At 46.5% G+C, this 25,345-nt stretch overlaps 2 protein-coding genes across 3 annotated transcripts in view; one reads left to right on the top strand and one right to left on the bottom strand.

The window, feature by feature from the left end:
• The window catches only part of bop1 (BOP1 ribosomal biogenesis factor), a 161,214-nt gene extending 146,696 nt beyond the window's left edge, over nt 1-14,518 (top strand). Inside the window, exons 10-16 of the mRNA XM_080214009.1 lie at nt 1,760-1,829; nt 4,826-4,958; nt 6,639-6,819; nt 7,990-8,278; nt 10,130-10,214; nt 11,043-11,150; nt 13,826-14,518. Of these exons, the coding sequence (XP_080070135.1) occupies nt 1,760-1,829; nt 4,826-4,958; nt 6,639-6,819; nt 7,990-8,278; nt 10,130-10,214; nt 11,043-11,150; nt 13,826-13,979 (1,020 nt within the window). The 3' untranslated portion in view covers nt 13,980-14,518. The remainder of the gene's footprint in view (nt 1-1,759; nt 1,830-4,825; nt 4,959-6,638; nt 6,820-7,989; nt 8,279-10,129; nt 10,215-11,042; nt 11,151-13,825) is intronic.
• The window catches only part of LOC145359460 (maestro heat-like repeat-containing protein family member 1), a 47,992-nt gene that overhangs the window by 2,714 nt on the left and 19,933 nt on the right, over nt 1-25,345 (bottom strand). The window contains exon 15 of one of the 2 annotated variants that reach the window (XR_013889586.1): nt 18,038-18,593. Coding sequence is in view for 1 of the 2 variants with exons in the window: in XM_080214022.1 (XP_080070148.1) it covers nt 18,511-18,593 (83 nt within the window). In the remaining variant the exon portion in view is untranslated. Of the gene's footprint in view, nt 1-17,773; nt 18,594-25,345 lie in introns of those variants that run through there. The other variant, XM_080214022.1, reaches the window with a different exon arrangement.

Raw genomic sequence — 25,345 nt, 5'->3', positions numbered from 1 at the left:
ATTTATTGGTGTCGCAAGTAGACTTACATTAATGCTGTGATGAAGTTACTGTGAAGTCACCTGTTTGGGATACACGAAGGGAGAATTTAACATGGCCGATACACCTAACCAGCACGCCTTTCGGACTGTGGGAGGAAACCCACGCAGACACTGGGGAAACATGCAGACTCCACACAGACTGTGACCCAAGCTGGGAATCGAGCCCAGGTCTGTGGCGCTGTGAGGTAGCAGTGCTAACCACTGTGCCACCCCAAAAGGACGAAACAATCTAAACGCTGGTGGGACTCCATTGATGAATAAACACACAAGGGAACAATTGAGGATCAGGAAAGAGGCCCAGTTTATACACATAGATGACAGAGAAACACATAATAGAGTTTAGGAGGGCTCGGAAGAGGGACTGGGAGGTCATAGAGAATAGCCCAGTGGTAATGACACTGGATGAGTCAGCCAGAGGCCCAGGTTTGGATTCAAATTTTACCATGGCAACTGGTGCAATTTAAATTCAATTAATAAAATCAAGAATTTAAAGGTAGTCTCTATTACTAAACGTGCCTATGAGCCTAATAGCAATCGTTGTAAAAAACCCATCTGGTTTATTTATGAAAGGAAATCTGCCATCCTTACCCGGTCTAGCCTACACGTGACTCAGGATCCACAGCAATGTGATTGCCTCTTAGCTACAATGGCCTTAGCAAGCCACTCCATTATAGGTAGCTCACCAACACTTGCCCCAGGGCAGCTTGGATGGTCAGCAATTTCTATATCCCATTAAAGAATAGAGCAACTTTGAAATTAGATTATCGGGCAAATAAAGCAAAATAGTGAAGGCAAAGCAATTAAAAAAGGGAAGCTGTGATGGGAGTTGGGTCATTACAGGATATTTGTTAGTACCCTTATGGAAATGCAGCAAACTATCCACACAGATGAGGTCTTCACTTGATATACCTTGGCTGATGTCTGAAGAGACCAATCTTTTAGAGATAGGTTCTGTCACAAGTGCCACACATGAAGCTGTCACATGGCATTGCAGGTTGATATTTTTGGCATTGGCAACTGTCTTCAAGCTGTTGTAGCCATTGATTGTCAAGGTGGTACTGGCCAGTCCCTGGGAGGTGTCACCATTTTCCTCTTTCGCCAGTTCCTGACTCCCAGGTGCAGTAATCGATGTTTAAGGCCTTTGTGCCATGCTGCCCCTCCCTCATTACTGCCCTTTCCATGGAGTCTTGCTCCTGCCCCTCCCACAGTGCCACCCTCCTCACTCCTACCTCTCCTATAATGCCACCCTCCCTCACTCCTGCCTCTTCCCACTGTGCCACCCTCCCTTGCTGCTGCCGTCCCACGGTGCCACCATCCATCGCTCCTGCCCCCTCCCACAGTGCCACTGTCTCTCACTCCTACCTCCTCGGTGCCCTTCTCCCACACTTCCTGATTCCCTGCCCCCTCCCACAGTGCTACCCTCCCTTGCTGCTGCCCCTTTGCATGGTTCTGCTTCCCCCGCTGCTGCATCCAGAAAGATAAATCCTGAGATTTCCATTCATGTCTTTTATTTCCCGCACTCTCAGCGTTCTGGTTTTTATAATCCATTTCTTCTTTCTAAAAGTGGGACCTTTTAAGCAGTGGCTTATCAGAAGCCTCCCCTCTGCTTCCCCAGTGACCTGGTGAGACTGACGGGCTTTGCTGTTGAAATGAGTATGTAATGAGTCTGTTGTCTGCCTTGTCCCTGTTTCTCTCACACCCTCCCCTCTGTGTTTTACAGGTTTACACGGGGCACACTAACTTGGTGCGGTGTATCAGCGTCTCTCCCAGCGGGCAGTGGCTGGCCTCAGGTAACAACACATTCCTTTCTTCTCCACATTACGTCTTTGCTCTCTGGTTGTTGGCGCTCTTAAACCAACAAATGAAAGGGGAAGTAAATGTGTTAAAAGGGAAGCTGGAACATTTCTGTGGCTGCTCTACTCTGAGCAGCAGCTTTTCAGCCGCTGAAATCATCCTGCACTGAGGTCATCGACTTACTTCACAGCTCTTCAGGACTGTGTTTGTGTCTCACTGCAGAATGAATTCAGATTGGAACAGTGCAAACCTCTTCCACACAGTCAGAAGATGCAAAGTAAAAAGAGTGTTTCTCTCACTCTGCCAATCATTTTATTTTCCATCATTTATTTACTGTAAATTGTGGGTTTTAATCCCATCAGCTCAACCTGGAGAGGGGGTAGGGCATTTCTAAACACATTCCCACACACATGCCAACATTTGGCATGTTGCCTCACTGCTTGGCATGTGGCCTGGGGTTGGCTCCATACCTGTGGTGAGTGGTCGGAGACTAAGATCAGGATCAACCTCAATTCTTCTTATTCTTCTGTGGGATGTGGGTATTACAGGCAAGGCCAGCATCTTTTGCCCATTCCTAATTGCCCTCGAACTGAGTGACCTGTTTAGCTGCTTCAGAGGGCAGTTAACAGGCAACCACATTGCTACAACTCTGGAGTCACATATAGACCTGACCAGGTGGAGCTTCAGTTTCTCCTCTTCTCATCTGTGGAAAGGCAAGTTGAGAGGGACACAAATTGTTTACATAGAGATATTGATAGGTGAAATAAGTGGATAAAAAGCTGCAAATGGAGTATAATGTGGGGAAATGTGCAGTTGTTCATTTTGGAAGGGAGAACAAAAGAACAGTATTAAAGAAAAACTGCAGAAAGCTGCACGACAAGGGGACTTGGGTGGTACTTGTGCACAGAACACAGCAATCTAGCACGCGGGTACAGCAGGTAATCAGGGAGGCTAATGAGATGATAGCCCTTATTTCAAGCGGGTTGGCGTATCAGATTAAGGAACATAAGAACTAGGAGCAGGAATAGGCCATTTGGCCCCTCAAACCTGCTCCTCCATTCAATAAGATCATGACTGATCTTTTCGTGGACTCAGCTCCATTTACTCACCTGCTCACCATAACCATTAGGGCAGCACAGTGGTTACCACTAGTGCATTTGCTATTTCCCCTGCCACCTCTTTTTTATTACCCTGGGATGCATTCCATCAGGGCCAACTGCTTGCTGCAACTGTACAAGGTACTGGTGAGACCACATCTGGATCACTCAGAGCAGATTTGGTCCCCTTATTTAAGGAAAGATATTTCATTAGAGGCAGTTCAGAGAAAGTTCCCTCGGATAATCCTCGGTATGGAGAGATTGTCTTATAAGAACAAAGGAAAGATTTAATGGGTTGGGACTCTACTCTTTAGAATGTAGAAGAATGAAAGGTGATCTCATTGAAACACACAGGATCCTTAAGGGGCTTGACTGGGTAAATGCTGAGAGGATGTTTTCCCTTGTAGGAGAGTCTAGGAGCAGAGGGCACAGTCTCAGAATAAAGAGGTACCAATTTAATCAGGAGGAATTTTTTTCTGAGGTTTGAGAATCTTTGGAACGCCTTGCTGTGGGGTAGCGTCCTTGTGTTTATTTAAGGCCGTGATAGATTGATTTTGTTACTCATCAAAAATCAAAGGTTACAGAGAAGGGGTAGGAAAGTGAACCTGAGGAATATGGGATTAGCCATGATCCTATTGAATAGTGAAGCAGGCTCATGGGGCCGAATGGCCTCCTGTACCTAATTTCTCATGGTCTCATTACTGAGACTAGCTTCTCAATTCCAGGTTTATTAATAGAATTTAAATTTCACCAGTTGCCATGGTGGGATCTGTCCCCAGAGCTTTAGCCTGAGCCTCTGGATTACCAGCCCAGTCATACAATAACGCGTCACCGCCATCCCAAGAACATGAGATAGCATGATGTGAGTCATATAGGAGGGATTATTAATAGTATTATTAATTAGGGATTATTAATAGTGAGTCATATAGGAGGGATTATTAATGAGTAATAGTAGGAGGGATTATTATTTAAAAGGTGCAAAGCTGCAGCATGCTACGGTGCAGAGGGACCTGGGGGTCCTGTGCACAAGTTGCAAAAACCCAGTCTGCAGGTGATCAAGAAGGCGAATGGGATGCTGGCCTTCATAGCGAGGGGGATTGAATATACAAGTAGGGAGGTCTTGCTGCAACTGTACAGGGCATTGGTGAGGCCACAGCTGGAGTACTGTGTGCAGTTTTGGTCGCCGCACTTGCGGAAGGATATATTGGCCTTGGAGGGAGTGCAGAGGAGGTTCACTAGGCTGATACCGGAGATGAGGGGGTTGGACTATGAAGAGAGACTAAATAGACTGGGTCTGTACTCGTTGGTGTTTAGAAGGATGAGGGGGGATCTTATGGAGACGTATAAGATAATGAAGGGGATGGATAGGGTAGAGGTAGAGAGGTTCTTCCTGCTCAGAAAGGACAGCAGGACTACGGGGCACAGCCTCAAGATAAAGGGGGGGCAGTTTAAATCGGAGTTGAGGAGGAACTTCTTCACTCAAAGGGTGGTGAATCTCTGGAATTCTCTGCCCGTTGAAGTAGTGGAGGCTACCTCGCTGAATATATTTAAGTCACGGGTAGATAGGTTTCTGATAGACAAGGGAATTAAGGGTTATGGGGAGAAAGCGGGAATGTGGAACTGAGCCACTTCAGGTCAGCCATGATCTTATTGAATGGCGGGGCAGGCTCGAAGGGCTAGATGGCCGACTCCTGCTCCTATTTCTTATGTTCTTATGGGTCTAGAATTGAACCTGTCTGGTTGGGATCAGTTTATGCTCCTCTTGTGTTTTCATTTCAAATTGATAAACAGTTTCAAGGTGAAAATACTCTCCATGAAATATAATTACTCTGATGAAATTGCAGGTTCTTCTTCCTGAACTTCAGGTCTAATGATTCTCTCACCCCTTCCCACAGGGTCGGATGATTGCACGATTAAGTTTTGGGAGGTGTCCACAGGCCGATGTATGAGAACCATAGAGGTGGAAGGGATAGTGAGGAGCATTGCTTGGAACCCTAACCCTGTTTACTGCCTAGTGGCATTGACTGTGTAAGTACATGGTGACCAAGGTCACATTACTATTTTATTAATGGCATAACTATTGTTTACATGTTTAGATTGTAGTGGGTTAAAGAGGTGAGAAATAAAATTGTCATACTGCTTTTCCAGAAATAATCGTCTGAGAATTAAGTTAAGGTAAAATTTATCTAACCCCATGCTGTACCTGCCCTGGGAGTGTTTGATGGGGACAGTGTAGAGGGAGCTTTACTCTGTATCTAACCCCGTGCTGTACCTGTCCTGGGAGTGTTTGATGGGGACAGTGTAGAGGCAGCTTTACTCTGTATCTAACCCCGTGCTGTACCTGTCCTGGGAGTGTTTGATGGGGGGACAGTGTAGAGGGAGCTTTACTCTGTATCTCACCCTGCGCTGTACCTGTCCTGGGAGTGTTTGATGGGGGACAGTGTAGAGGGAGCTTTACTCTGTATCTAACCCCGTGCTGTACCTGTCCTGGGAGTGTTTGATGGGGGACAGTGTAGAGGGAGCTTTACTCTGTATCTAACCCCGTGCTGTACCTGTCCTGGGAGTGTTTGATGGGGGACAGTGTAAAGGGAGCTTTACTCTGTATCTAACCCCGTGCTGTACCTGTCCTGGGAGTGTTTGTCGGGGGGGACAGTGTAGAGGGAGCTTTACTCTGTATCTAACCCCGTGCCGTACCTATCCTGGGAGTGTTTGATGGGGGACAGTGTAGAGGGAGCTTTACTCTGTACCTAACCCCATGCTGTACCTGTCCTGGGAGTGTTTGATGGGGGACAGTGTAAAGGGAGCTTTACTCTGTATCTAACCCCGTGCTGTACCTGTCCTGGGAGTGTTTGATGGGGGACAGTGTAAAGGGAGCTTTACTCTGTATCTAACCCCGTGCTGTACCTGTCCTGGGAGTGTTTGATGGAGACAGTGTAGAGGGAGCTTTACTCTGTATCTAACCCGGTGCTGTACCTGTCCTGGGAGTGTTTGATGGGGGACAGTGTAAAGGGAGCTTTACTCTGTATCTAACCCGGTGCTGTACCTGTCCTGGGAGTGTTTGATGGGGGACAGTGTAAAGGGAGCTTTACTCTGTATCTAACCCCGTACTGTACCTGTCCTGGGAGTGTTTGATGGAGACAAGGTAGTCGGAGCTTTTCAGTAGTAGTTTACTCTGGAGTGGATGAGCAAAGGGATTTAGGGATACAGATGAACAAATTATTAAAAACAGCAATGGCATTATGTTCAACTCGTATGGGATTGTTGTCTAACCGTGTTTGCAGTAGTGTGCACAGAAATGTCCTCCATACTTTAAAATGGATCTGGCAGCAATGGATTAGATGTGATGAGAATAGTTCCACTTAAAATGGACATTGCAGCAATGTTTCCACTTGTGGCAGAATCCCAGGAATGCAAGATAGTTATCAATAAATCCAGTGGCAAAATGCAGAGAGTCCCTCTGCATTGGTTAGCTGGTGGGACTCTTTCCCACTGGGCGTGGGTTGAGTATGAACTACAGTACAGAGTAGTGGAGCTGATTGGCCTGTCTCTGTACTTATCCTGGGTTGTATGTAACTAATCCTGTCCTGGCAATGTAGAGTTAAAGTGTAGTGAATGTACTTCATATACTGACTACTGGGTCAGTAAGCCACATCATTCCTCAATATGTCTCTTCAGAGTGCACTTAGTGTTTTAATTTTGTTTCTTTAGTGATCGATCTGTTGTTCTCGTCAATCCCTGCCTGGGTGATAAGTTGCTGTATAACACTACAGACCAGTTAATTGCATCATTTGTGAAGCCAGAGGAGGAACCTGTCCAGCCTGTGGAATGGTCTGCTGCTGAGGGAGATTCGTTTGATAACGGACTGCGACTCATCATCAAACACAACAAGGTCTCTTTCTACATCTAACATCTCCAACTTTCATATTGAGTTGCTATCCATTTATTACTTGCATTGATATAACTCCTGTCTGCAATTCTTTTCCAACCTGGATTGCTACAGCAAGACTTTCTGTTTATCTGGGGTCTGGTCACAGATTTCCCTGTTATAGGATATTGCTGTGCATCCTTTGCTTCTAATAAAAGTTTACGTACAAAGAAGCTTTGAGCTACAGTGAACTCTGTTGTTCAGTAGAGAATGGAGGGGGGGGGATGCCGACTAACTAATATGCATCTACTCAGGAAATGAAGGACGCTATGTTTAAGGACTGATGGAACAAATGGGGAGAGGGCAATGTCCTCTGGTTGGGCAAACTAGAATGAGGCCATTCAGGGGTAAAATCAGAGTGGGTTTGTTCACACCCAGTGTAATGGAAATCTGAAACTCATCCCCAGAGAGAACCAAGGTAGTTAAATGAGTTGCAATACAAAGCAATGGTGCTCTAATTGAAGAGGAACAAGCTCTAAGCGTTCAGTGACCATTTCATAGGATCATAGAACCTTACAGTGCAAAGAGGCCCTTCAGCCCATCGAGTCTGCACCAACCATAATCCCACCCAGGCCTGACTCCCATATTCCTACACATTTACCCGCTAATCTCTCTAACCTATGCATCCCAGGACACTAAGGGGCAACTTTAGCACGGCCAATCAACCTAACCCACACATCATTGGACGGTGGGAGGAAACTGGAGCACCCGGAGGAAACCCACGCAGATGTGGGGAGAATGTACAAACTCCACACAGTGACCCGAGCTGGGAATCGAACCCAGGTCCCTGGAGCTGTGAAGCAGCAGTGCTAACCACTGTGCTACCGTGCCGCCCAATGTAAACTCGAGGCACTACAAATTTGGGATTAAGAGTCCACAGATTAGTGTGGGGCTGGGCAGAGCACACTGAGTGGTAGATTCCCTTCCCTAAAGGATGATTATGATCCAGTTGGACTTTTCATGCTTTGTTATTTTCTTGCATGAGCCACAAAAGATCAGATTTGTTGAATTTAATTACAACACAAAATCTGAACTGCTAATGCCTGGGTTATTTGTTTGACAGCATTACCACAGGCACACTGGACCATGCCAGTGCTGTTTTCCCAGGGTCACTCTACTTTCTTTTGTGTCTAGATGGTGAAACAGGTGACCTGGCACGGAAAGGGTGATTATTTGGCGACTGTTATTCCAGACAATGGCAACGCGCAGGTCCTCATTCACCAACTGAGCAAACGGCGGAGTCAGAATCCCTTCCGCAAGAACAAGGGCATGGTGCAGTGTGTCCTCTTCCATCCAATCCGGCCGTTCTTCTTTGTGGCCACGCAGCGCTATGTCCGTGTGTACAATCTCCTCAAGCAGGAACTCACCAAGAAACTAATGGCCAACTGCAAGTGGGTATCGAGCATGGCCATCCATCCTGCAGGTGCGTTATCTGATTAGCTCGTCCACCAGAGCTGCCCTGATGGGGCAGATATTGACTGTTCTGTAGAGAGCTAGCTTAACCTGACTGGAGGTGATCCTGGGGAAGCAGCATGTGTGATGTTCATCTATGTGGCAATGCAGCTATCGTGCTCTGACTCACTTAGCCTGTGCACCTGCTGTCAGTGCTTATCATTTCCTGCTTTCTAACAGAAATTTCACTGGTGACCATTGAGTAAAAAGTGAATTTTTTGCTGAACTTTCAGCCAGTTCATTTAACTTCCAAAACTTAAGTATCTCAGAGCTGGAATTGCCCTCTTTGCTCCTTCCAGTATCTCCTAATGTTAACCTTTCTTCAGGGTAATAGCCTGTTGCTAGAGTAGATAATCGGGCCAAGAACGAGAGGGCACAGATTCAAGGTGATTTGCAAAATTAATAAGTATGATGTGAGAAAAAAACATTTTCACCCAGTGAGTGGTTGGGGTCTGGAATGCTGTGCCTGGAAGTTGCTGGAGGCAGCATCAATCGAGGCATTCAAGAGGGAACTCGATGATTTATTGAATAGAAACAATGTGCAGGGTGATGGGGAAAAGGCAGGGGAATGGCACTAAGTCATGATACTTGTATGGAGAGCCAGCGCAGACACGATGGACCAAATGGCTCCCATCTGTGCTGTAACAGTGATATGATGTCTCGGGTGGTACGATTACGATAAGAAAGTGGATAGTTAATCTCTGTTTCAGCCTGAGCCGGTCCCTAGATTAATGCCCCAAGTTATCAAGCTCTGAAATCATCAATGAATCATCACACATCTCCTCCTTTAGTTTCTTGTCCCCATTGGTCTTGGGAGCCGGCTGAAAAGAGCCAGTCTCCTCCTGGCTACCCTATATCGCCTGCTGTCTGTGTGCCGTGTAAACTATACTGAAATACTGAGGTGTCAGGATTAACGGAGATTAAGGGGTTCCCGTTCCGTATAGGTGAGGATGTGTGTGCTCTGTGCCGAGTTGGGAAAGAGGTTGCTGGTGATCTTGTGGTTTGGCTGGGTGTTAACAGACATCTCCGTTCACACTCTGCAGCACTTCAAGCTCTTGTTTCCATAGAAAGTTGCAACCCCATCCCCCCACAATCCCACCACTGCCATCACAGCACCCAGCTGTCTCCTCAATCCCCTGTCTGATCTAGGTGTCTGTGTGGGAGGGGACAGATTTCCCATCCTGCTCTGAATCTGCTATCTGCAAGTTCCTAGTGAGCATCTTTATCCTAATGGCACTGAGGTGAATATACTTTTGGTAAGCACGGTTATTAAGGGCAATGGAGCTAAGGTGGGTAAATGGAGTCGATGTACATATCAGCAGTGATCCAACTGAAGGGCAGAATAGGCTGAAAGGGTTGAATGGCCTCCTGTTTCTTTGTTCCTATTGGCAGTCATAGTATGAATTGACACATTGATATATGGCCACATGTTTCTGTTCTAGTTGATATCCTGATTCCCCCAAGACTTTGCTACAGGCTCCAGGCTTTTGAATCTTTCCTTGTAGTCTTTGAGGTTTTGAACCTTTCCTGGGCGACACAGTGGTTAGCACTGCTGCCTCACAGCACCAGGGACCCGGAGTTTGCACATTCTCTCTGTGTCTGTGTGGGTTTCCTCCCACACTTTAAAATATGTGGGTTAGGTTGATTGGCCACGCTCAATTGATCCTAGTGTCAGTGGGATTAGCAGGGTAAATGTGTGGGGTTATGGGAATAAGGCCTGGTTGGGATTGTGGTCCTCGGCACTATAGGCATTCTATGATTCTTAACCCGAGGGTTCACCCCACGTGCTGCTGTTTATTGTTGCATTTCAATGTGTTCACAGGTGACAATGTGATCTGTGGAAGTTACGACAGTCGTCTGGCCTGGTTCGACATGGATCTGTCTACCAAGCCTTACAAAGTACTCAGGTCAGTGTCACTCCGGCTCTGATTTGTTCTTGGCTGGTAGGCATCAGCTTCCCCTGGACTTGCTGTGGTGGGCAGGGGGGATTCTCGTGGACTGTATGTGGGGGGCAGTCTCTGTGGGAGAGAACTCTTCTCTGGGACTCTGCCAGGGTGTGAAGTTCTCCTGGAGATTTTCTGCTGGGTGGCGTTTTCTCTCTGCCCCCCCCCCCCCCCCTTCAGTCCTGCTAGCTTTAGCCCCTCAATTTCTTCACCTCGGGGCTCTGAGCGAGATGGAGCTACTATTGTATGTGTCAATATTCATGCAGATTGTGGGTGAGCAATTTTAGGGTTTAATTGCAGTACTGGGCTCAGAGGGCGCATGCTGTCTGCATTGATGTGGATGTAGCCAACAGCATAGGTAAAGTTCATCAGGTTAGTCTCTCAATGTGGAATGTCATAAGCATAGACAAGGGTCATGGGTGGAGGGGGACTTATAATTGTTAAAATGGCGGTGTGGGCTCGTTGGGCCGAAGGGCCTGTTTCATTCTTTGTTCTTCTATTACACTGGCTGACTTAATAAACCTAATTTCTGAGGCCCTGGTGGGACCTTGGGGTCACATTTTGGGTTATTTAATACTGGCATGTTAGCATTACGGACAAATCTGATATTTATTACCTGTTCCTTGTTGCCTGGGAAGGTGGTGAAGTGCTCCAATCGTCGTGATGATGGTGCTCCCAGTTTGCTGTTAGGATGGTAACGTGGGGTATAGTTTGTTTCTGAGACACCCTTACTGAGAAACATGGAACGTTTGATTTAATAATAACTTCACTTATTGAATCATTCTCTCACAGGCATCACAAGAGAGCTCTACGGGGAGTGGCATTCCACAAACATTATCCGCTTTTTGCCTCTGCATCTGATGATGGCACTGTTATTGTCTGTCATGGAATGGTTTACAGGTTTGTGCCTCTCTCTCTCTCTCTCTCTCTGCCTCGGTTCATCTCTCTTTGTCTCCCTCTACACCTGTTTCTCTTCCAGCCCCACACCATGTCTTTCTCTCTTTGCAGATACACCTGTGTTCTGCCTGCCTGTCTCTCTGTGCGGTGTGCCTTCTGTCTCTCCATTTCTGACCCCACTCTTCTCTTGATGAATGTGCAATGTGTATAAATCTTTCAAGGTAGCAGGCTAGGTTGTAAAGGCTGTTTGCTGATAGTAACGTATGGTCCATGGAGTAATCCAGTCCTACCCTCCTGCTCCAGCCCTGTAACTCTACATTTAGATAAATAATCTGAAAATGTGGGAAAAGAGCAGGGAAATGAGGCTAAATGGATAATGCTGCTAAAGAGCTAGACCAGCACAAGGGGCTCAATGGTCTCCTGTGCTGTGCATGTCTCCCTCTCTGTCTGCCTGTCATTCTCTTGTATTTTTAATGTAATTTTTGACCTTTCTCTCAGCGTTGTGTCGTGCCCATCCTCTAACTTGCTGGAAACCCAGGGAAAGATAACCATGCTTCTCAAACACACATCGGAAACAGGAGTAGGCCATTCAGCCCTTCAAGCCTCAAATCTAACTGTGCCCTCAAATCTGTTTCCTGTCTGCCCTCTAATAACCTTTGACTCTAATGTTAATCAAGGATCTCTCAAACTCAGTCTCTCCCACAAGGGGAAACATCCTCTCTCTGTCCATCCTCAGGATCTTGTCTGTTTCAATAAAATCACCTCTTGTTCTTCTAACCTCCAATGAATACAGACCTAACCCATTCAACCTTTCTTCATTAAATAACCCATTCATCCCAGAAAACAGTCATGTGAACTGTCTCTGAACTACTTCCAATGCAAGTATATCCTTTCCTAAATGAGACTAAAACTGCACACTGTCCTCCAGATGTGGTCTCACCAACTCCCTGTAAAAGTGTAATAAAACATCCCAACTTTTTATATTTTGTTTCCTTGCAATAAGCATCTACGTTCCATTTGCCTTCCTAGTCATTAGCTGTATATTAGTGTTTTGTGATTCATGTGCGAGAACACCAGATCCCTCTGTAGCAAAGTTCTGCAAAGTATACTGCTTTCTTGCAGTGTGGACAAGCTCACAATTTCCCACATTATACTCCATCTGCCAAATACTTGCCCACTCGCTTTGCAGGCATATGTTATCAGCAAAATTAGCTACCATGCATTCTGTCCCTTCATTCAAGCCAGTGTAGATTGTAGCTCTTTGAGACTCCAGTAAAGATCCCAGTGGCACTCCACTTGTATAGCTTGCTAAGCTGAAAATGACCTGTTTATCTGTACTCTTGTTTCCTGTTAGCTAATCAATCCTCTGACTATGCTAATATCTCTCTCCCTTGCACCAAGGCTTGTATTTTGTGTAGTAACCTCTGCAGTCCCTTATCAGATGCCTTTTGGAAATGAGTACTGGGTTCCCCCTTCCTTCGCATTGTTGGTTACTTTCTCAAAGAACTCAAAATTTGTCAAGTCTAATCTCCCTTTCATATTGAATCTGCCTCATAGAAAATCTCGATGCAAAGTCCCCAGCTGTAACTTCCTTAACAATAGATTCCAACTGCTTTTCTATGACAACGTTAAACAGGACCTTTAGCTTTCTATCTCCCTCCTTTTTTTTGAATAGAGGAGTTGAATTCACCTCCCAGAATCCAGGGAATTTTGGAAAATTGCAGCCAATGCTATCTCAGAAACCACTTCCGATGCAGGCTTTTCATCTGACTGACTTGTCAGCCTGTAGTTTGTGTCTATTCGACCTATCTGTTCAACACTTCTGCCATTTCCTTATTTCCAATTATTTAATCCCCAGACTCACTCTCTAGAGGACCAACATTTCCTTTAACACATCCTTTTCCTTTCAGAAACTCTTTTAGAATCCCTACAGTGCAGAAGGCGACCGTCTGCACCAGTTCTCTAACAGAGCATCATATCTAAGCTCTGTCCCCATAACACCACCTATTTACCCTGCTAATCTCCCTAACCTACACACCTTTGTTCACTAAAGGGCAATTTAGCATGACCAACCCACCTAACCCGCACATCTTTAGAGTGTGGGAGGAAACCCATGCAGACAAGTGGAGAATGTGCAGACTCCACACAGACAGTGACCCAAGCCGTGAATTGAACCTGGGTCCCTGGCGCTGTGAAGCAGCAGTGCTAACCACTGTGCTATTTTAATATTTTGAATCAGCTTTCTCTTGTACTCAAATTTCTCCTCTTTTTTGATTCATTTGTTGCTGTTTTTTAATTCTGTCCAATTTTCTGACTACCACTAATCTTTGCAGAATTTTATGCACTTTCTTTGCCCCGCTGGCTGTCTTGTTGAACCTTAGATTAGAGAGGCCTTGCTCTCTGTTTACACACACTGCTTGGTTAACTGATCTGGGCTAGTTTGAGGGTGCAAATAGGCCACAATAATGATAGGTGCTGGGTTGATGAAGAGAGTAATTAATATGGAGCTGCTCTTTCCAATTGTTCTGGAGTATTAGATGTGGATTATTGAGGGCTTGCCTGTGGTTGAACATCTCGCTGGTGGGGCTGATTCCTGTGGAATTGCACAGAGGCAAGGAGGGCAGAGTACTTTTCGTTTGCACAACCGTTTTAAATGAAGACTTTCTTTTTGTTTACAGTGACCTGCTCCAGAATCCGCTCATTGTTCCTGTGAAGCTGCTGAAAGGCCATGAAATAACCCGAGACCTGGGTGTTTTGGATGTGACCTTCCACCCTACCCAGCCCTGGCTCTTCTCCTCTGGGGCAGACGGCACTATCCGTCTTTACACGTAACATTCTGCACGTACTGACCCAACTGGGCTTTCTGCCCTGCCCTGCCAACCTTCGAGAAAGGTTTTTTATTCTTTTCTAAGCTCCTGATTACTTCATCCCACCACACTGTATTTGGATGATGGGAGAAATGGCCAGTGTTCACAACCAGTGTCTTCTGCTTCAGAAAGTGGGCACTTTGTCACACACAGCATCAGCTGGACACGTCAGCATCACTGGTATTTGCCAGAGGTTCGTTGCTCTGGTCCCTCCTTATACCCATTTCCAGTGCTCCGCATTGTCAAACCCCCTGCCCTCAGTACTAATACAGTAAGTCACCTTTTCTGTATTGGGCTGTGCTAGAACCACAAACTCTACTGACCACAGTTCAGTCCTCCCTGCCACAGATCCAATCTTTCACATTGACCATCAGTACGTAGATCCTCCTGACTTTTTAATGGGGGGTGTTTTCACAGTGTGCCAGACTGTGTCTCAATCCTGTGCTGCCAGGATGTTTTTTTTATTTAAAATTGTGGCAAAAAATAAATGTGATTTAAATCCAACAGTTTTGTTTCATTTAAGAAATATTAAAACATCACAGGTGGATTACAGCAGCTATAAGCTCTTGTGTTCTGAGTATAAAAGCTATCATCTTCCCTACCCTTTAAAGGTCCGCTCTGCGAGCCTCCATTTTATAAATCTCAAGGTTGTGGATTTTAGAAGATGTTGTTTAAAGGGAGCCACAGTGAGTTACTGCTGCAGCTTGTAGCTAGTACACACAGCAGTCACTATGCATTGGTGGTGAAGGGACTGCAATCAGGTGGGTGCTTTGTCCTGGATGGTGTCGAGCTTCTTGAGCTGCACCATCCAGGCAAGTGGGGAATATTCCATCATACTGCTGACTTGTGCTTGTAGCCAGTGGACAGGTTTGGGGAATCAGGTGGTGAGTTATTGTAGTATTTGCTAGTCTTTGACCTGCGCTGGTAGCTGCAGTATTTAAAGGGCTTGTCCAGTTCAGTTCCTGGTCAACAGTAACTCCTAGGATGTTGATAATGGGGGATTCATTGATGACATTGCAATTCAAAGTGATGGTTAAATTCTTTCGTGTTGGTGATGGTCATCACTGGCACTTCTGTGGCAATGATGTTATTTACTATTGCCTGGTTCCCCAAGCTTGACTAGTGTCCAAGTCTTGTTATATTTGGACATAAACTGCTTCTATACCTGAGGAATCATGAATGGTGTAATCATGAATGGTGCAATCATTGGCAAACATCCCCACTTCATGATGGGAGGATTCATTGTTGAAGATCCCATGAAGATGGTTGGATCTAAGACACCACCCTGAGTAACTCACCTCCAACAACCACAATGTTTTCCTTTGTACCAGGTATAACTCCAATCAGTGGAGAGATTTACCCAATTCTCACTGACTCCAGTTTTGCTAGGGCATCTTGATGCCACACTATCAAATGTTGCCTTGATATCAAGGACAGTCACTTTTTCCTCAGCTCTACAATTCAGCTCCTTTGTCCATGTTTGAACCAAGGCTGAAAAGAGGGCAGGAGCTGTGTGATCCTGGTGAAACCCAAACAGAGCATTTGAAATGGTTATTGTTAAGTGAGTGATGCTTGATAGTGTTGTTGATGACCTCTTCCATCACTTTACTGATGATCAGGCAGTAATTGGCCCCAGTGGATTTGCCCTGTTTGTATGCAGGATATACCTGGGCAATTTTTCCATTGACAAGTGGGAGATGTACTGGAACAACAGGGAGGCAGGGGAATCAAATTTAGTGAAGTAGTCTGGAATAGAAGACTGGCATTACTAATGACCACCCAGATTATCCACCCATCACTTTAAATCTATCCCCCAATTCTTCACCTCTCTGCCAAGATCCTGCTGCCCACCATCTCAGTCCCTCATCACTTTCTACACAACTCAATTTCCCCTCAGCCTCCAATGGCTCATGGCTAAAATTCTCCAGTCTTGGCAACATCCTCATGAATCTCCTCTGTGCCCTGTAATCCCATCTTTCTTGTCATGCAGTAACCAGCACTGGTCAGTGTTTTATGTAGTTCCAGCATTGCCTCCCTCTCTTAAGATGGTCCAAGAGGATACATGTGTTAACACCCTATTGACTTGTCCTTCAGGACAAGTGTGAACTTGTGCTCTTCAGAATCTGTCACATTTGCTTTATTTCTCCTGCCAACATCCATATCTCACTTCTCTAGATTGAATTCCATGATTTAGCCCATTGCAATTTAGGCTGACCAGCTGTAATAACTATCTATCCCTGCTTATTGTTCTCTGGTACTATACCTACGAGGATTGGAATATGATCAGAGCCTTTGCTGTTTCTGCTCTTGGTTGCTGTAGTAGCCTGAGATGCTTGCATCCAGACTTGATGAGTTATCCTCTATCAAAAATGCTTAAACCCCTTAATATAGTTTCCTAGTATTTCACACTCATCCTCACCACTTTCTTGCTCTAAGCTTCTCAGAACTGGGATGTCTACCAGGTAGAATCCTGGAGACAGGGCTTTGGCCAGAGGAAGGGGTATTCTGCATCTCTCATTCTTGGAGGACAATAGTACCCCTCTCTCCATTCATTAAATCTCCTCTCCAGTCTCTACACATGGCCTGTGTGAAAAAGATGATTCAAGCTCATTAGAGAATGAAACACATTGAATTTTTTTAAAGCAGATATACACTTTAAATCTTTGTATAATTATGTACCATAATCACTGTGATTTACATTGCTACATTCAATGGTATTATTAAAGACATCTCTGCACCACCTCATTAGATTCAATTCATTCAAACATTAAAACTGTCAGACAATGAGAAATCTAACCAATGCCAGGCTTTCTGGTAGTGAAACGTTTACTGGTGGGCCAGAGAGAAAATAACCTGCCACTTCAAATTCTGATTCCCCCTTTGATAGAACACTGATTCAGGCCTGGAGAATGAGGCAGCTTTTAAAATTGAGCTGTTGGTGGGGACAAAGACCCCTCTGGACCATCAGAATCATAGCTGGCTCCAATGTTTAATTTATCTGAAAGCTTTTTCCCCCTTCCCCCAGCCCATCAAGAAATCTGCTGCTATAGCAGACATCCACTGCTGTCACTGTGCTCAGGGTATGAGGGATCAACCAGTCCATGTTGACCACCCACTCTCTAGCTGATTGTCCATCCTTCAGAAAAAAGCTTTGATACCAATTGCCAGGGCTCCTCTGCCAAGTAGGAGCTGTCCCACAGGCAGCAAATACTAAAGTTCTGGGCTTTAAGGAATGAGACTATCAGAGCCCCTTGCTGTAGAAGCAGAAAGCCAGGCTATGAACAGCTGTCACTCAGAGCATAAAGCTGACACCCTCTCCCTAAGTCAGTGTCAAATACTCTAGGAGGCTGTAGATTTCACTGAAGGCCCCCATGGATCTTGGGGAGAGGCTTGAATTCACTGCAGCTTAAATTGCTTTTTGTGGTGGGACAGTGTTTCTGATCAAATAAAACCAGGATAAATGTATACCGAGTGCTAAAGGCAAAGTAATTCAGATTTGGACAACTCAAGAGTACAGCTAGAAACCACAATGAACTGAACAGCAACTTAGCAGCATCACCGAGGCTGTAGGTAACAAAGCCCAGACTTGCTTCCAACAATGGGTTACAGGAACCCAAGAGAAGCTGGAAGGATCAGAATTGCTTGCAGTAGGAGTTTGGAGAGACAATGTGCTCAGGATGCTGCTGGAAATACAGGAATGCGAGAGCATCCAAGGCAGGTTTCTGCCATGGAATCATATTTTGGGATTTCACTTTTTTAAAAGATCCAAGCTATTTCTTCCACCTTTTTCATTCAGTTGGTCTTCCTACACTTTGAATTGGCAAGGGTTCTAATGTTACTCTTTCTGGGAAAGTACAAGTGTGGAAATCAGATAGAAAGAATTGGATTGTTGATGGTCACCAACCCCCTCAAGAGGACTCATACAGGAATGGCCTCTTTGGCAGAAACATCAGCCCAGCCAAGCCTCTGGAGCAGATACCCAAAGGAGGAATGTAATACAATAAGCAACACCAACACACTTACAGTCTCAAGTTGCTTCCTAATAACAACTGTGTGGAACAACCCCACATCAATAGGGACAGTCTGTCAATATCTCAAAGTTCCTGGGGCTGACGACAAAATGAGTGGGAAAGAGTTAGAATGAATGGGAGAATTGGAGAGGAAGGAAATGAATATAGCAGCTCCTGTTACAATCAAATAAATACACCCTGGACTGAAACAGGAGATACAAAAGATGACGGCAGTTCAAGAACGAGTGATTGTTAATGGTGAAGAACACCATAGCTGTATCTCCTGTTTAACCCTCCCAAGTCCAGGGCCCAATGGAGGAGGGCTGTGATGATAATAACATTTGGGGTCATTCTTTAACACAATCTACAGCACAGTCTTTGGTCTCGGCCTCCCAACTCTCCATTTTATGCCCCAATCCCCCTATTGTAAACATGACTCTGAGAAGCAGGAGAGGGGAGAAAAGTCCCATCCTTTCCTACGAAGCTTCACAATTCGTGGAGGAGACTCAAAGCCTCAGCTGCTTTGATCCGGACACTGGGAACGCCATCACGCAGAAGCAGGATGATAGCTGGAAAAAAGGAACAGTTCCATTAAAAACGTCTTCAAAAACACACACACATCCCCCAATGCAACACATGCTCTTCCCAGGAAGAACTCAGCTGCTTCGATCTTCTCCCTCAAGCCCAGTTCCTGCCGTATCGGTATTCAATACAAGAATTGCATAGGATGACCTCAGAGACCAAAGATAAGATATAAAATTTCCAGATTATTAAATAATGAGTAATAGACACTGAACCAAAGAACAATACAGCACGGGAAAATGGCCCAACGAGCCCACACCACCATCTTAACATTGTGTTTTTCCTCCTCCACCCTTGACCCATGTCTATGCTTATGGTACCCCCTAATGGAAACCAGATTCAGGGGAGAATAATTTAGGGACAATTTGTTACACCAATCAGCCTAAGAGCACATCTTTGGGATGAGGGAGGAAACCAGAGCACCCGGAGGAAACCGGATTGTTCTCCAGAGCAGTGTACCTGGTGGCTTTGGTGAGTGTTGAATTTACTTGGAATCACTTTCTGACTGCACTTCTGGTTCGCGGGGTTTCTGTGTGTGTATTTTACTTCCGTACCGGAAGTTAGGCGAGGGGATAGTCGGGAAGGGGGAGCGGGGGGTATAAAAAGAAGGTAGTGATAGTGGGCAGCGGAGTGAGTGGGAAGCTGAGTGAGAGTTATAAGGGCTTTGGCTCGCTGGGCTTAGAGAAGGTGAGTTGCAGTTTCTATCTTTCCCGGGTTGCGTTTCGACACATACAAACCCAAAGGAGGTTTGGACATGGCAGGGGCTATGGGGAGGAACATAAGCTGTGTTAGGTGCCACATGTGGGAGTTCTTGGAGGCATCACGTCTCGAGGGTCCACATCTGTGTTAAGTGTTTAGAGTTGCAGCGGTTAAGGACCCAGGTCAGGCAACTAGAGGGGCGTTTAGAGGATGTGTTTCTGGTCAGGGAAAATGAAGAGTTAATGGCTAGGAACCACGAGCAAGAGGTCCCAGGGGCTGAGGAGCAGGATGGGTGGACAACTGTCAAGAGGAAGAAGAAGAATAGTCCTGGTCCTCAGACCTCCCCAGTGGCTCCCCAAGGTTCATCGACAGGGGCACAAAAGGATAGGCAGGAGGGCCAGAATGACTCAGAGGGACAGAAGGGGGCTGGCAATGTGATAGTGGTAGGGGATGGGAAGGTCAAAGGAATCGACAGGAGGTTCTGTGGACAGAGGCGTGACTCCAGGATGGTGGTCTGCCTCCCTGGAGCAGGGGTACAGGACATAACGGAAAGGATAGAAGGAATTTTGAAAGGGGAGAGGACCCAGGCAGAGGTAATAATACACGCAGGGGAGGGGGACGTAGGAAGGCGGAATAGGGTAGATGTACGTAGGCAATTTAGGGAGTTGGGGTCCAAACTGAAGAGCAGGACCTCCAGGGTGGCATTCTCTGGGCTGCTGCCTAGTACCAGCAGGGCTATGAATAACGAGATCATGCAGCTGAATGCATGGCTGAGGGATTGGTGCAAGGAGAGGGCTTCACTTTTGTAGACCACTGGGAGGTATTTGTGAGAGAAGGGCAACTGTATAGGAGGGAGGGGGAAATTTTGAATGGGAGGGTGACAAATGTCTTAGCAGGGAGGTTAGCTGGAGTGTTTAGCCAGAGTTTAAACTAATAGGGAGGGGGGGTGGGGATGTGACTGATAGCTCAGTAAACACTGGGGTCAGGAGGGAGTTGGGTGATAGGGTAGGTTTGGGTGAAAGGAAAATTAGCAGGGAGAAGGAGGTTCTGAGAGGCACCAGTGGGTTGGACTGCATCTGTTTCAATGCGAGGAGTGTGACGGGTAAGACGGATGAGCTTAGGGCCTTGATGTTTGTGAGGAAGTTAGATGTGGTGGCAGTAACGGAGATGTGGTTATGTGAAGGGCAGGATTGGCAGCTGAATGTTCCTGGGTGTAAGTGTTTTAGGTGTGACAGAGGAGGGTTGAAGAGAGGTGGTGGGGTGGCGTTGTTAGTTAAGGAGCACATCACAGCAGTGCAGAGGGAGGACAATATGGAGGAGTTAGGGATTGAGTCGCTGTGGGTGGAGTTGAGGAATAAAAAGGGAGAGATTACGATGCTAGGGGTATACTATAGGCCACCCAACAGCCCGAGGTCAGCGGAGGAAGGTATTTGCAGAGACATTTTAGATAGGTGCAGAAAGAATAAGGTGATTGTAGTGGGTGACTTTAATCTTCCTGGAGTGGATTGGAAGGTGCCTAGAGCTGGGGGTACGGAGGGAGAGGAGTTTGTAAAATGTGTGTTGGAAGGGTCCCTTGAGCAGTACGTAAGTAGCCCGACTAGGGAGGGGGCTATACTGGATTTAGTGTTGGGAAATGAGCCAGGGCAGGTGGTTGAGGTTGAGGTAGGCGAACATGTAGGTAACAGTGACCACAAGTCCGTCTACTTTAGGATAAAAATGGAAAGGGATGAGTGCCGGCCGAAGGGGAGTGTGCTGAACTGGGGGAAGGCGAGCTATAGCCGGATTAGGAGGGAGCTAAAGGACACTGATTGGGAGGGACTGTTAGCTGGCAAGTCCACGGTTGGTAAGTGGGAGGTTTTTAAGGGCAAACTGAAAATGTTGCAGGAAAGGCACGTGCCGGTAAAGAGGAAGGATGGGAAAGGTAGGATTAGAGAGCCGTGGATTACAGGGGGTATCGAAGACTTGGTCAGGAAGAAGAGGGAGGCATATGTTAGGTCGAAACAACTGGGAACGGAGAGAGTGCTGGAGGAATATACACAGAGTAGGAGGGAGCTTAAAAGGGGAGTTAGAAGGGCGAAAAGAGGGCATGAAATGGCTTTGGCCGATAGGATTAAGGAAAATCCAAAAGCATTTTACTCTTATATTAGGAGGAAGGGAGTAGTTAGAGGGAAAATTGGTCCTCTTAGGGACAAGGGAGGGGAGTTATGTATCGAGACTGAGGGAATGGGGGAGATCCTAAATGAATACTTTGCGTCGGTATTCACGAAGGAGAGGGGTTCGGTGTCGTGTAGTGTCTTGGAGGGAGCTGTAGATCAGTGGAAGGAAATATCTATTACAAGGGAGGAAGTGCTAAGGTTTTTAGGTAGCATAAGGACAGATAAAGCTCCAGGGCCTGATGGTATTTATCCAAGGCTGCTTAGGGAGGTGAAAGATGAAATTGCTGGGCCTCTGACGCAAATCTTTGTCTCTTCTTTGGACACAAGTGAGGCCCCAGAGGACTGGAGGGTAGCTAATGTGGTACTGCTGTTTAAAAAGGGTAGTAGGGATAACCCTGGTAATTATAGACCAGTGAGTTTGACATCGGTGGTAGGAAAATTATTGGAAAAAATTCTTAGGGATAGGATGTATGAGCATTTGGAGCGTTGCGATCTGATTAGGGATACGCAACATGGCTTTGTTAGAGGGAGGTCTTGCCTTACGAATCTGGTGGAATTCTTCGAGGAGGTGACAAAAACGGTTGACGATGGGCAAGCCGTTGATGTCATCTTATGGATTTCAGTAAGGTGTTTGACAAAGTCCCTCACGGTAGGCTGGTAGAAAAGGTTAAGGCACATGGGAGACAAGGACAGGTAGCTAGGTGGATCGAAAACTGGCTGGGCAATAGGAGACAGAGAGTAGTTGTCGAGGGGACCTTTTTCTGGCTGGAGGCCAGTGACCAGTGGTGTGCCTCAGGGCTCAGTACTGGGACCTCTCCTCTTTGTAGTATATATAAACAACTTGGAAGAGGGTGTACGTGGTGTGATCAGCAAATTTGCGGATGACACCAAGATGGTAGGATTGGCAGATACTGAGGAGGACTGTCAGGTGACACAGCAGGATAGGTTGGTATATTGGGCAGATAGATGGCAGATGGAATTTAATCCTGACAAATGCGAGGTGATGCATTTTGGAAGGAATAATGCAGGGAGGAGTTACGTGATAAAAGGTAGACCAATTAAGAGTATAGAGATACAGAGGGACCTGGGAGTGCAGGTGCACAACTCTCTGAAGGTGTCGACACAGGTAGAGAAGGTTGTGAAGAAAGCTTATGGAATGCTAGCCTTTATAGGAAGGGGTATAGAGTATAAGAGCTGCCGTCTAATGCTTCAGTTGTACAGAACGTTGGTTAGACCGCATTTGGAGTACTGCATCTAGTTCTGGTCACCTTACTACCGGAAGGACGTGGAGACTCTGGAGAGGGTGCAGAGGAGGTTTACCAGCATGTTGCCTGGTATGGAAGGACTGAGTTACGAGGAAAGGGTGGAGAAACTGGGGCTCTTCTCCTTAGAAAGATGGAGATTAAGGGGTGATATGATAGAGGTGTATAAAATACTGAAGGGAATAGATAGAGTAAACAGTGGTGGGCTTTTCCCTAGATTGGGGACAATTACGAGAGGTCACGATCTAAGGGTGAGGGGGGAGAAGTATAATTTGGATATGAGAGGAAGGTTTTTCACGCAGAGGGTCGTGGGGGTATGGAACGCGCTACCGAGTAGGGTGGTGGAGGCAGGCACGTTGGACTTGTTTAAGGTTTACTTAGACAGACACATGAGTGAAGTAAGGATGGAGGGTTATAGTAGAGGGTATTAGATAGGGTCAGAGCCTCGGGACGACACTGGAAATGTAGTTTTATATGTTAACGTATTGTCTTTTTATTCCACAGGTGTTGGTCCACCTTGTTGTCAAATGAGGGGCATGCACACGGTGGGTCGTTGCTCTTGGATGTTTTGAGAGTAGCCTAGTACTTCGTGTCGTTGTGTGCGCTTAATCCTGGACCAGCAGATGGGCACCGCAACAGCTCAGTGACTATCACTGCTAGCTGTGCAGACACATGGATTTGGGCCTGTGTCTGTGGGAGTTTGCGCGGGTTTCCTCCGGGTGCTCCAGTTTCCTCCCACACCCCAAAGATGTGCTCTTAGGCACTATTCTCCCCTGAATCTGGCTACATTAGGGGTTCCACTCACATACACACAGGGTAGAATAGGTGTGGGAAGATGCGGCAGCGCGGGCTCGTTGGGCCGAAGGGCCTGTTTCCCGTGCTGGGTTGTTCTTTGTTGAAACCCACACAAGCATGGGGAGAATGTGCAAACTCCCACAGACACTGGCCCAAATCCATGTATCTGCACAGCTAGCAGTGATAGTCACTGAGCTGTTGTGTTGCCCATCTGCTGGTCCAGTTTTAAGCACACACCACGACATGAAGTACTAGGCTACTCTCGAAACACCCAAGAGCAGCCCACGCACGACCCACCGTGTGTATGCCCCTCGTTAGACAAGGTGGACCGACACACCTCCGGAGTAAAAGAGACAAAACATCAACACATGTAGCATTAGATTTCCAGGAACGTCCCGAGGCTCTGACCCTTTTTAAAACCGTCTCCTATAACCTTCCATCCCTGTTTCGCTCATGTGTCTACCTAAGTAAACCTTAGACAACTCTAGCGTGTTTGCCTCCACCACCTTACTTTGCAGTGCATTCCATACCCCCACTACCCTCTGTGTGAAAAACCTCCCTCTAGCTTCCAAATTATACCTCTCCCCCCTCACCTTAAGCCCGTGGTCCCTCGTGATACTACCAATAGCATCACTTCTCATATTTCCCAGAATGTCACTGGCAATACCAGCATTTATTGCCCTTGAACTGAGTGGCTTGAGAACATTTCAGGGGCAGTGAGGAGTCAACCACATTGCTGAGAGTCTGGAGACACAGATAGGCCAAACCAGGTAAGGGCAACAGATTTCCTTCCCCAAGAGATTTTAGTGAACCAGATCATATTTTATCACAATCAATAATAGTTAGAGACTGCTTTTATATTCCAGATTTATTGAATTTAATTCTACAGCTGCTGTGGTGGGAGTTGAACCTGTGTCCCCACAGCCTCTGGATTACTATCCAGTGATATCACCACCATGCCATCGTCTCCACGAGTCACTACTCTTTAGCATGACATGTGAACTCCATGAGATGGAGGACAGGGGCACAAGAGCGAGGGGGGCGGTAGGGCCACGACAGCAAGCGAGCAGGTGGGGTCGTGAGAGCGAGGCAGGGCAGGGGCACAGGAGTGGGCGGGGGGCAAGAGCATGAAAGTGAGCGAGGGAGGGCAGGAGGGGGGCGGGGCACAACAGCAGGATACAGTACCATCATACCATCCAGAGGGATGGGTTCAAATCCCACAACGGCAGCTGGCTGGTGGGGATTGTGGGGAGGATTGTGTGCTGAGAGGGGGAAGGGGTGAATTTAGAGGCAGGAACAGATTGAGGAAGAGTTAACAGCGTGTGAGCAGTCAGTGTACAATAATGTTATTTTTTTCAGTAGTTTGTTTTTATTATGAATTTGAGAAAAGGTTCTCTCCTGCCCCTGGGAGTCTCGTATCTGTATGAACTTTCTGATTTATTGCACAAACCTTGTCTCTGAACTCCTCCGGGCTGCAGCTCACACATTCCCAACTGCCTCGTAAATCAGCTGCCCACTGGCCCCTCCCTCTGCCTCCAGTGCGTTCACTGACTGCAGGAAGCTGAATCAGTCTAATCCCCCAATCAACTGCATCATCAGAGGCACTGGGTTCCGTCTGCTGCCTGGAACTGCGTCTCACTTTCACCGTCTCTGCTCCCAGTCTAACAGCTGCTTTCACTTAATGTCAGCTCTTGCCTGTACTGTATAAACACACACCCACATTCATCCACGTGTACCCACACGTACCCACATCCTCATGCCATTACCCACTGGCTGCCCTTGAGAGTGTGCATGTAAATTTCTCACAGTGGAACCTGAATTGGACAG

This window comes from Carcharhinus amblyrhynchos, chromosome 2 (genome assembly GCF_965287045.1).
Source record: "Carcharhinus amblyrhynchos chromosome 2, sCarAmb.v2.hapA, whole genome shotgun sequence".
Lineage (NCBI taxonomy): Eukaryota > Metazoa > Chordata > Chondrichthyes > Carcharhiniformes > Carcharhinidae > Carcharhinus > Carcharhinus amblyrhynchos.
Note: the sequence above shows the minus strand (reverse complement) of the source record. Positions and strands in the feature narration are given on the sequence as shown.